This window comes from Pseudopipra pipra, chromosome W (genome assembly GCF_036250125.1).
Source record: "Pseudopipra pipra isolate bDixPip1 chromosome W, bDixPip1.hap1, whole genome shotgun sequence".
In the NCBI taxonomy this organism is placed as follows: Eukaryota; Metazoa; Chordata; class Aves; order Passeriformes; family Pipridae; genus Pseudopipra; species Pseudopipra pipra.
In genome coordinates, this window is record NC_087580.1 from 20,389,290 (window position 1) to 20,401,446 (window position 12,157).

Genomic DNA, 12,157 nt, shown 5'->3' on the forward strand with positions numbered 1-12,157 from the left:
GCCGTGGATAACGTGGATTGCAGGAAGGCAGAAGAGAAGGACGTGAAAGGGCCACCTGTGAGCAAAAGGTATTTTTCATTTTCAGTAGTCTCTGAATTTTTTTTACTAGTTTTCTGTTTCTGTTTCTGTGGAAGAGTTCAGTGTCCTCCCTCCTGGGAGGGATGGGAATAAACGATTAAACATGGAAAATGTTGTGGCTGAGCTGTCCCAACACTGCAAACTGTCATTTGTCCAGATGGTCTAAAGATGTCCAGATTATTGAAAACCTTCCATATGTTTCTTTTCAGGGAGAGAGAAATATTTGATGAAGAAATCCAGCAAAGGCAAAAGTGCAAGGCCAAGCCTCAGCCTGCTGAGAGCTGAGGAGTGGCACCAGCTGCCCCAGAATTACATAGGGAAAATAAGAAACACAGAGGTTTTGGAATGGGATCGAGCCATTTTCAATGGGATTGATTCACTTTGAGGTGACAGACTGATCCCTCTCGACTTTTGGGATGCAGAGCTGGGAGAGACTGGAATGTTAATGGTCCATGGCTCCAACACTCTCCTGTTGCAGAAGCAGTGGGGGCTTTGCTGCCCATGGGCAAAGGAACCACCTGGGGAAGGGGGGGTTAATGGGGCTGGGGGGGGAGAGGAGGGGCAGCACCACGAGCAGGTGAGTCCTGAGACCCTCCTGGTGTCCCCAACACCCTCTTGGTGTCCCCAACTCCCCCCTTGACACCCCGAGACCCCCCTGGTGTCTCCAATGTCCCCAGGGCCTGCCCATGGCCCCAATTCCTCCCTTGACACCCCCAATTCCACTGTCCCCAAACCCCTCCCCACTGTCCCCAAACCCCATCCCTGATGTCCTCAACCCTCCATCTCACTCCAGGAGCCCCTCTGCACCCTCTGACCCCAAAAACACCCCTCCTTCCCCCCACGTTCACAGAAAGGCCAAGGGCATCTGGGGACACACTGGGGATAGTTTGGGGGCTTTGTGGGGCACTGGGTCATTACTGGGGATTACTGGGACACACTGGGGGGAACCAGGGGGCACTGGGAGGGACTGGGGGGTTACTGAGGGATGCTGGGAGGGCACTGTGAGGGACTGGGGGGGAACTGGGGCACACTGGCAGATGACTGGGGAGTTCCTGGGGGATTACCAGGACACACGAGGGGACACTGGGAGGTTACTGGGCCATACTGGGGGTTACTGGGTGCTTACTGGAGGATCATTGGGCCATACTGGGAGGCAGTGGGAGGTCACTGGGATGCACTGGCTAGTCACTGAGGGGGTTACTGGGCCGTACTGAGAGTCACTGGGAGGTCCCTGGGCTATACTGGGGGCACTGGGATCCCCTTACCCGGATGTGGTACATCTCGTCCCTGGACTTTGGGGGGCACCACCAGGCCCCCTCCCCTGGGGGCTGGGGGACCCCCTGAACCCCACTGCTGAACCCTCCCTGTAGGATCTCTGTGTGCTGAGTTTTGCGGTCTCTGGGGTTCAGGGCGGGCATCAGGATCCCCTTTCCCTGAGGTCGGTCCGCCGGGCCGGCAGGGGCGCTGTGGCCCGAAAAGAAATGGCGGGTCCAGCACGTGACGCGGGGCCTCATGGGAGTTGTAGTTCTTTCATGAGCTCTCCGCCGGCGCGCCTGCGCAGTGCAGCCAGGGCGTTGGAAAAGCCCCCGAGCCCCGCAGCTCCCAAGAGGGCTCCAAGGCCCCGCGCTCTGCCCCTCGGGAACCCCCGAACCCCTCCGCTAAACCCTCCCGAGCCCTCCAGCCTTTCCACTCACAGTGCAGTGCACCAGCCGCCGCCTCCTCCATCACTTCCCCCCAGCCAACATGGCGCTCTGTGCGCTCCCCGCCTCCAGAGAGACCCCCACAGTCAATCAGCGGGCGGTCTCGCCCAGGCATCGGGCGAGCGGGAGAGGAAGACTTTGAGCCTTCATCCCCTGCGACCACCCGAGAGGAGCACCAGAGAGAAGTGCGCAGGCGCCAGAAGGCGCGTCCCGAGATTTCCATGGAACACCGCCCACTCTGGGGTAGCTCGGGAAGATGTAAAAATGTGCAATGAATATGTACGAGCTAATTTCCCAGGAACTGGAACAGCCCTGTGTGTGCAGGGACACGGGTCAGGCGGTGCTACCCCAGCAGCCCTCTGTCCCCACAGCAGGTTGGGAGCTCAGGGGGCCACCCCGGACCCCCCTTTCCCACCCCCTCTGCCCCACAGCTGCTGCAGCACCTGCTGCTGGGTGGGGGGAGTCCCCCCATCAGCCCCCAGGGTTGGGGACCTGTGGAGAATCATGACCAGAGCAAGCACAGAAAGGGTTACAGAAGCAGTGGACATTCCCAGGGCGGATCTGCCCCCTCCCAGAGCCCCAGTGAACCGCTCCAGGGCCCAACTGATGGGGGACAGGGGGGACCCATATGGGAACCCCCCTCCCTCTGTCCCCCTGCCCACTGTCCAACACCCCTTTTCTCCCCTCTCCCACCCCTTTCTCATCATCCCCACAGTCCTCAGCTCCCTCCCCGGCTCGGTTTGGGGCTGTTTCTTCCCCTCTGCCCTGCTCGGTTTCAGAGTCTCAGCCCCTTCCCTGCTCAGTTTGAAGGTCCCAGCCCCCCCTTTTCTCCCGTTCTCCCCCCCCTTTTTCCACTGTCCCCCGAAAGGGAGCTATTAAATACTGTGTGCTGAAAAAGCTGCTAAATCGTGTCCATTCCAAATTAAGCCTACATTTATTAGGATGGACTGGCATCCAAATGGCAGCAAGAATAGTCTTCTAATTGTCTTCTTTTTAATCCTCTCTGCAGTCGCCGGTTTTCCCCTCTAAGAGGGCAGGAAAACAGGAACAGCCCTGGTGTGGTCGGGGAGCAGCGCTGACCCCAAAGGGCTGCATTTCCCCTGCCGATCGTCCTGCTCTGCCCTCCCCCGGGGCTGGCTCTGCCTGGCGCTGGCCGGACGTGCCGGGGCTCCTCACTGAGCAAACCCCTTCCCAAACTTCAGGGGCAAGTCCAGACCCCGGCTGGCCTGGGAGGAAGCGACAGCAGCGCGGGCCGAGCGGGCGGGAAGTTGCAAGATTGCCAGCAAAGAAGTCAAAATAAAGTGAAGCAGCTAATAAAGCCCGTGGTCTCGGCATGGGTGCGGGAGGAAGGGGAGCTCCGTGACTCCAGCCGGGGCTGCCCCCGGGGCGCGCGGGGGCCAACGGGGAACGGACAAATGGACAAACGGACGAACCGACGAACGGACCAACGGCCCCGGCGCTTCGGCAGCAGCAGCGGCGGCAGCAGCAGCGACTCTAGAGACGAGCTCTCGGTCTTTCTCCTGCTCTTGCTCTTCTTCCTCCTCACCGTCTCCCGGTGTCCCTGTCCCGGTGTCCTTGTCCCGGTGTCCCTGTCCTGGTGTCCCTGTCCCGTTCCCAGTCTCCCTCTCCCGCTGTCCCGGTGTCCCTGTCACAGTGTCCCTGTCCCAGTGTCCCTGTCCCGGTGTCCCTGTCCCGGTGTCCCTCTCCCGGTGTCCCTGTCCCGGTGTCCCTGTCCCGTTCCCGGTCCCCCCTCCCCTTGCCGGCCCGGGCCATGGCCCCGGCCGTTCCCCTCTGCCGGGCGGGGCCGCCCCGTCCCCGGCCCTGGGCGGCCCGGCGCGGTCCCGCCCTCGCCCGGCTCCCGGCGCGCCGGCTGAGGCGCTGCTGGGCGCTCCTGTGGGGCGGGCTGTGGGATGGGCTGTGGGGCGGGTTTTGGGGCGGGCTGTGGGATGGGCTGTGGGACGGGCTGTGGGGCGGGTTTTGGGGCGGGCTGTGGGACGGGCTGTGGGATGGGCTGTGGGACGGGCTGTGGGACGGGCTGTGGGATGGGCTGTGGGACGGGCTGTGGGACGGGCTGTGGGACGGTCTGTGGGGCGGGCTGTGGGGCTGGCTGTGGGATGGGCTGTGGGACGGGCTGTGGGACGGGCTGTGGGACGGGCTGTGGGGCGGGCTGAGGGGCGGGCTGTGGGACGGGCTGTGGGATGGGCTGTGGGACGGGCTGTGGGACGGGCTGTGGGGCGGGCTGTGGGATGGGCTGTGGGGCGGGCTGAGGGGCGGGCTGTGGGGCGGGCTGTGGGATGGGCTGTGGGGCGGGCTGAGGGGCGGGCTGTGGGGCGGGTTTTGGGGCGGGCTGAGGGGCGGGCTGTGGGGCGGGCTGAGGGGCGGGCTGTGGGATGGGCTGTGGGACGGGCTGTGGGACGGGCTGTGGGGCGGGTTTTGGGGCGGGCTGTGGAACGGGCTGTGGGACGGGTTCGGCCTCGCCGCCCCTTGGCTCCGCCCGGCTCGAGCCCGGCGCCTGCCGGGGCCGGCGGGGGACGCGGGCGCCGCGGCCGCTGCCGCCTCCTCGGCGGGTTCCCCGGGCAGAGCTCCGCCGCCGCTGCCCGCTGCGGGTGGGGAAGCCCGGCCCGGGCCGCTCGAGGGGCGCTCGGGGGCCGTGCCGGGCCCCGGCCCGAACGCTGACGGCCACGTCTCGCCCGCGCGGAAGGTCTGGGTCTGGGGCAGGGGGGAGCCAGCCTGACCAAAACCCCCGCGAGGGTAGCAGAGAAGGGGGTCAGAACTGCGCACCAGCTGGCTTGGTGTGCAGGAAAGGAAGGGCTTGGGCTGCTCCACTCGCCTTGTTTGCCTTGGCTTATGATGAATTGTTGGGGGCAGTGCAGTGGGGCGGGGAGAAGGCATGGCTTTTCCCCACCACTGGCTGGGTTTTTCCCTTGCATGTAATAGTTGGGCCTTCCCAGGGCTTCTGCTGCCCTCTTGGACACCAGTGTCTTCTTCTCCAACCCCAAGTTTGTAACCAAGAGTCAGGGGCCGATGAGAAGGCAGTGGGTCACAGCGTGTGCCACTGGGGCAGGCCCCACATTGCCAGGGATGCTGGGGTGAGGCTCTGGGAGCAGGCAGCATCCACCTGATGAACTCCGTCTGTATTCCGTAGGAACACCGTCATACAGCCCGCCAGAGTGGATCTGCTTCAAACGCTACCGCGGCGAGGCGGCCACGGTCTGGTCCCTGGGCATCCTGCTCTACCAGATGGTCTGTGGGAAGCACCCGTTCTGCAGAGGCACCAACACCATCTGGGACCAGCTCCCGTTCCCACCACGGGTCTCTCGAGGTGGATACCAATCTTTGTGGCACGGGGGGAATAACGGTGTTGGGAGAGGGCAGCGGGCTCACGAGGACACCGCTCTTGAAGCTGTTTGTGTCCCATGGGTGGCCTGAGGAGGTGGCCTGTGTCCTGCCATCCTGCTCTCCTCCAAAAGGGAGAATCAATGGAGAAGTTTGGGCACAGCTCTGAGCACAGCCAGCACAGCCTGGACACGTGGACAGTGGGACAAAGGGGACAGGATCCTTCTCCAACTGACCGGCCATTTTCCCCCCAGGGTGCCAGCACCTTATCAGGTGGTGTTTGTCCATCCGCCCCTCGGACAGGCCAGCATTGGAAGACCTGTTGTGCCATCCTTGGGTGCAGGGCATTTGCCTGCTCTAGAAGACAGGAGAGATCCACGTGCTCACTTTGATCCAGGGGCCTGGCAAGTAACACCTCCACACATCTCTTGGCAATAAGAAGTAAAGAAAACCAGATTTTTTTGTCATGCCTGTAGCACTGAGGGGGGATTATCACATGGGAACATGCACCTCTTTGTGCTGGAGCTGGGCTGCAGACCTGGTCTTCCAAGTGCTGGTGGCCACCATCCAACCTGGTTTTGCTCGTCCCGCTTCACAGACAGCTGGGCCCTCGGCAGAACACTGACAGCCTGGTCTGGCCCCCAGGGAAGGAGAAGGGGCCTCTGGAGAAGCTGTGCCGGGTGGGGCTGCTGCTGGAGACATCAAGGACGACGTCAGGGATGACAAGCTCCTTGTTGTTGACCTGGACACTGGCGAGCTGAAGATGATGGACTTTGATTCTGGCCCCTTCCTCCAAGCCGTGCTCCACACGCCGTTTGCAGATGAGTCCACACCCAGGGGGTGCTCCCGGGCATTGCTCAGCCTGGCTGGGCACCAAAGGTTCCCCCTTTGCTGGCGGGGAACCCGATGAATTCTTCAGCCGGCTGCCAAGCTGCTTCTTGGCAGGAGGGCGGGCGGGTGCTCTGGGCTGGGTGTGAAATGGGAGCCCGGCTCTGCCCCCAGCCTCTGCCACTGCCCCTTTGCTGGGCGGGGCTGGGGCAGGGGCAGCCAGCCTGCCAAAAACAAACCCCCGTGGGGGGAGCAAAGGTGGGGCTGCAGAACACCAGCTGCTTTGGTCTGCAGGCCGGGAAAGGCTTGGGCTGCCTTGGCTTAGGAGCCTTTTCTTGGGCCAGTGCAGCAGGGCAGGGAGAAGGCCTGGGTTTTCCTTACCTGGAGGAGGAGCTTTCCTTTGGTGTGGAGGGGTTGGGCCTTCCTCAGAACCCTGACAGAATGTTAACATTTTACCTTTTTTTCTTGTTTCCACTTTTGGTTTGTAATCTCTTGTCATGAATTTGTTGCTTGTTTTCCAGGGAAGAGTTGGAGCTGGTGCCCAGTCTGGATTGGGAAGGGCTGGGATCATCCCTGGAGAGGATCTGACGTCCCCTCTGAGAAGGCTGAGGACATCCTTTGGGACACGCTCTTCTTCTGGCAGCAGATCTTGTGAGGTAGATGCTCATCTTGCCCATCTTCTCAGCAGGAGTGGGATAATGGCTTTTGGGAGATGGCAGCAGGCACATGAACATCCCGCTCTTGCAGCTGCTGAGGAGGTTGATCTCCTGGGCTTGGCTGGAGGAGGTGGCACCTGTGTTGAGTAATTTCTGAAATCCAATCGATCTGGGATGACCCCAAATGACAGTTTAGTTTTCACCTTGCTCAAGCTGTATCTCAGCTGTTCTCTGAACAGTTCTCTCCCCCACCTGCCTGTTACTTCCCAACTGCTCCCTCTTTTCCCTGCAACGAGTTCCCAGCTCCTCATGGTCTCCATCAAACCATTGATAGAAGAAATAGAAACTCTACTCCCAGTACCCTGGAGTGCCCAAATGAGGAACAATGTCATCCTAGAGAAGTCCTAGAGAATTAGATAAGGGATGTCCCAAACCAGCAGGATGTAAACTAAGCCCTGTGTACCCAGATAAAAGAAACACAGTGGTGCTGTGCTGCTCAAGAACTGAGCAGCACAGATGACAGAGAAGGCCTGGAAGGACCAGAAAAGGACTTCCAATAGGGGTGTGACTATGTAAAGCAGAGTAATGAATATGTATCAAGTAAGCAAGGCTACCAAATGCACATGTAAAGAGTGTGTGTAATAAAAAGCCCTGTCTGTCATTTGGCACGTTGGATTAGAGGAACTCTCCTCTGAGCGTCCAGCATGCTGAACAAAGAAGAATACCCTTTTTAACATCTCCAAATTGGGGTTAAGAAGTTTGTTTCTGCTGCTTTTGGGTGTAATTTTTGGCCCCCCAGACAGGACACCTCTGCCTGATCTCCCACAGATTTGAGGGATCACTGGATCTTCATGCCAGCACCAGGACTTTGCTGCAGAATCCCCAGAGCAGTCTAGGACACAGGTAAGATCCCACTGGATAATAAGGCATTCTCTTTGGGAATCCTGCCCATGTCAAATGTATGGATCTTTCAGCACACTGGGTGGGCTCTTTGGTATTTTGGGAATCCTGCTCATCTGAGACCTGTGGATCTTCCAGCCCTTTGGGTGGGTTATTTGGTATTCTGGAATTTGGTATTCGGCTTTGTTTTATCAATCAATATTGTTGTGTTCTTATTTGTTTCTGTATTGTAACATTTTGGGTCTACTGTTTAGAGATGGGGAGTGGGCAATCTGAAGGGGGAATTGTGAAGAAGTCCCCACTTTGTTGCATTTTGCAATTTTGGATGAAGTTTGGCAGCCCCCCCGGAGGAACAGCTCCCAGGGAGAATTTAATGAAGTGCTGTAATCAATGGGTGGCTGTTCTGGAACATTGAATTCTAATCCATTGTTACAGTTGATGCTGTTTCAGAATGGGAACAGAAGTGGAAGGAGGTTATGTCTGGTGATGTGATTTTTACTTTGCAGAACCCTCTGAAATGGCAGAAGGATTGTGGTGTGAATGCAGCGCCCTCAGAGCCCTTGGTGTGAGCCCGGAAAGGAAAATCAAGGGAAATGGTTAAAGCCTTGTTGTTCAATGTGGGAGCCCTGGTGGCCTAGTGTTTAGGTTGCAGCACTGTCACCGCTGCGATCCGGGTTTGAGTCCGGCCAGGGAAAAACTCCCCCGGGCAGATGGAGCTCGTTAGCCCTGTAAGGCCATCCATCTAAGAGAAGGTCACTCTAAAACAAAACCTATGTCCAGAGGACCTCACTGCCATTGTCCAAGCTTGCTCAACCCCGGCAGCTGAACCTCAGGATTAAAGGGTGGGCTCAGTTCAGCGCACACTGTGTCTCACCTAAAAAATCCACTGCGCAGGCTCGAAGGGTTAATGACCTTTCCCAAATCTTCGTTCGTGAAGACTGGCCATACACATACACAATGTGGAGCACAGGAGAACTTTGTTCTCATCGTCTCCCCGATAAGGAGGAGGACTCAGATCTTCTGGTTGGCCCCACGGGCAGGTTGAGTGGGGGAACAGAAAATCAAGATGCAGAAACCAATCTTGCAGGGGAACTGGCATGTGAAGAGGCAGATTTAGCATGTCCAGAAGAAAAAGGAGAGAGAATGTGTCAAAGAGAGAGCAGAGAGCTTCAGTGCAGCTGCAGGAAGAACTAGAGCTAAACAAGGAGGGGTGGGAGTGGCCCCCCTGTGTGATAGAACCCAGACTAAATGGCAAAAGCCTTCAAAATGATGATTCAAACCCAGGATCTGGGCTAGAAGGATCCTATGTTAGAAGTGTTGTTTGGTAGTAGGGAGAAAGCAATGGTTGTTAAAACTAGTCAGAGGTTTTTGGAAGAGCAGATTTTGGTGGGGAATATACAGAGTACATTGGACATTCCCTTTCCCACTGCAGATCCTGAATGGGATCCTAACATCCCTATTTTTAGAGAAAGGTTCAATAGATACCTGCAGTGGATGTTGTCTGCAATGAAACATGCCAGGCCAAAGGCAATGAACACGTCAAAATTCTCTGCAATGAAGCAGGATCACAGGGAATAGCCTACTGAATTTTTAAATCATCTGGAAGAAACAGCACAAAAATATACTAATATCCATCCTGAAACACGGGGGGAAGGACTCAACTGGCCCCCATATTTGTGGGGCAGTCCTCAGATGTGGTTAGGAGGAAATGACAAAAAGCTGAGGGACAAGATCAATCTAATTTAGGGACATTGTTGGAGGTTGGGAGAATCAGCGGGAATCAACTAAGCAGGAAGGAGTTGCAGTTCTGGAAGAAATCCCTGAGGAAATGGTGCCCCCGGGGAGAGGAAGAGGATGAGAGCATGGGCAGCCTGCTTCAAACATCCCCCCAGGAGACTTGGTATCAATCCCTGTGCATCCTGTAAGAAAGATGGACACTGGAAATGGGATTGTCCACAACTGAAACTTCAGAACCCTCCGAACCCTCTCCTGGCATCACTGAAGACGACTGAGGGGGCACCAGAGGATTCTTCCCCATCAGAACATCTGGTTCCAGCCAAGCTAAGTACAATTGGTTGTGGCTGTGGGAACTTCTTCCCCTGTCTTAAATAAGGGAAAATGAAACTCAAGTCACAATTCTGGAACAATTGTCTGGTGTGCCAGGGAATTGGGAAACTGGGCCATTTTTAATGCTGTGGATTTGAAATTGGGAAAACAGTGGTTGGCTCCCCAGTGTTTGTATTTCCCCAATTCCCCAAAGCCTCTGCCTGGGAGAGATCTCTTGGAAAAATTAAATGCCACAATCCAATTGAAAAATGGTAAAGAATAGGTTATTATTCCAGAGCCTAATTCTGTGGAAGATTCTAGTTTTGCATGAGAGTCTCCAAAAGCAGAACTAATCCATCTGCCAACGTCACTTGGGGATGCAGTGATTCCAATAGGATGGGCTGGAGAGGTGCCTCCATGATCCAAAAGAGCAGAACCCGTGAGAATTCCAGTGAAACCTGGAGCAAGGTTGGTCAGGCCAAAGCAATAGCCTTTGAAAATGGAAAGTTGTGAGGGATTCTCACTCTCTGTAGAAAAACTGATGAAATTTTGCTTGTTAAAAGAATGTGAATCTAAATGTAATGCTCCAATTTTGCCAGTCAAGCAGGCAAATGGAAGGCTATGCCAGTTAGTCCAAGACCTCAGAGCTATAAATGATAGAGTAGAAGATATACAAGCAGTTGTAGCGAATCCTTACACTTTGCTAACTCCCCTAAATGAAAGTTTAATGTTTCACAGTATTAGATTTGAAAGCTGCCTTTTTCTGTCTCCCTTTGAGTTGTGAAAGTCAAGAGCTTTTTGCTTTCAAATGGGAAAATCCAAAGACAGGGAGGAAAACCCAGCTGCCTTTGGTGGTCCTCCTGCAGGTGATGCCAGCTCAGCTGATGCTAAGAAAAAACCTCAGGAGCAGTTAATTGAGTGTGAGATAAGGAAAGGGTTTGATTTGTGCCAAGGCACAGATGTTACAGGATGCATGCCCGCTGTGCCTGAGATGTTACATTTTATAATACTACCTGTCCAACCCCAAGTGTTTCCAGCCCGTAGCCTTTGCTCTGGTCTGCCCCGGGCCCACTCCCTGGGAATTGAGTCTGGGGTGCATTTCGGGACCCTCTCTTCATCCCCATCACCATCCTCAGAGCACAAAGGGTACACGGTCACCCAGTTCTTGACTCTGTTCTGTTGTTCAGGCCAAGATATGAGTGTTCTCTAAACAGCACAGGCCTTGCCTTGACAAGAGACTAAACATTTCTACTGAATTCAGGGGTAGGATTGATATGGGGAGCATGGAATGGGGTAGGAGGGTTGAGGAATGTGTAAACTAAAGGGTGCTAAAGGGTGAGGAATACAATATAGCTACTTCTAAAATCTACTTCTACTATAATTACATATAAAGCTTATAAAAATTAGCAAAGTCAAAAAAACCCTAAAAGGGTCTTAAGGCATCACAGGGGTTTAAAAATATCCCCCCAATATTTGGAACTCAATTGGCAAAGGAACTGGAGGAATGGAAAAGTCAAAACCCTCTTGGAGCCTTGTTCCAGTGTGTGGATATTTTGATAGCCACTGATGCTGAGCAGCAATGTTGGGATCAGACACTATGGAATTTCCTTGGACTGGGTGGATATGGGGTATCCCAAACACAAAGTGCAAGTAGTCCAGACCCCAGGAGCCTCCCTGGGCTTTGGAATTCTCCAAGGACAAGGGAGGCTGGACCAGGAACAAAAGAAGCAACCTGTCAACTGCCCCAGCCCCAGCAAAGGAAGCCCAGAGCGGGATTGCTTCCAGACTAGAGGAGAAGTGTATTGGGGCAGAGCTGACTTAGGAGACAGCTCCTGGGAAAGTCGTGATTGGGAATTGTTTCCCAGTGGGGGCAGCTTTGTCCAGCATGGAAAACAATTCTCTGGATGCACAGGAACTCCCCCCAGCAGGTCATGGAACTGGGGGCACTCCTCTGCAGTGCCTCAGCCCAGAAAGCAGAACCAATTGTGCTCACTCCAGCTTTGGGATTGAGTCAAGGAGAACAAGTTAATCCTTGGACTTGCTTGAAGATCTCCAGAAACCAACAGAGGCTGCTGTCCTGCATTGCAGAGTGCACCAAGAGGGGGAGACCAAAGCAGAACTGGGGAATCATTTGGCCCATAATTCTGCCAAAGAGGCTGCAGAAAAAGGCACTTTAGAGAGTAAAGTTTTGTCTTTACTAACCCTGACAGAGATACCTCTCCCAGTAGAAAAAAATTAGTCTAGTGCTAGGGATTGTCAACTCATTGAAACCTTAGAGCAAAATTTGCTCCAGGAGGCTGGGCAGTTACCCCAGGTGGGCAAATAATAGTCCCTGAACCAATCTGGTGTGACCTGGTGGATGGGGAACATGAGGGTATTCCTTGGACTGAAGCAAATCATTGAAACATTTGCACAAGTGGGTTATAAGTCCAAAACTGCCCCCAATTGTAGAAGCAGTGAGTCAGCAGTGTAGTGTGTGTAAGAGAAATGATCCAACCCCTGCCAATGCAGTGGGAATAGGTGACGTAAAGTGTAGAAATGTTCCAGGTGAATGTTGGCAGATGGATTTGACTGAATTGCCCAGAAAAGGGGGGTGTAAAGATCTCCTAGTCT

General features: G+C 55.3%; 4 protein-coding genes across 4 annotated transcripts in view; 2 read left to right on the forward strand and 2 right to left on the reverse strand.

Annotated features, from left to right (window-relative positions):
- LOC135405349 (zinc finger protein 70-like) overlaps positions 1–12,157 on the forward strand; it is a 431,851-nt gene that overhangs the window by 334,802 nt on the left and 84,892 nt on the right. The gene's annotated exons all lie outside the window — the stretch shown is intronic.
- LOC135405331 (zinc finger protein 239-like) overlaps positions 1–12,157 on the reverse strand; it is a 169,957-nt gene that overhangs the window by 100,475 nt on the left and 57,325 nt on the right. The gene's annotated exons all lie outside the window — the stretch shown is intronic.
- Positions 1–12,157, reverse strand: part of LOC135405284 (zinc finger protein 239-like) — a 92,314-nt gene that overhangs the window by 20,930 nt on the left and 59,227 nt on the right. The window lies entirely within an intron of this gene.
- The window catches only part of LOC135406327 (olfactory receptor 14J1-like), a 28,366-nt gene continuing 19,402 nt past the window's right edge, over positions 3,194–12,157 (forward strand). The window contains exons 1-2 of the mRNA XM_064640738.1: positions 3,194–3,347; positions 4,924–5,100. Coding sequence (XP_064496808.1) covers positions 3,194–3,347; positions 4,924–5,100 — 331 coding nt within the window. The remainder of the gene's footprint in view (positions 3,348–4,923; positions 5,101–12,157) is intronic.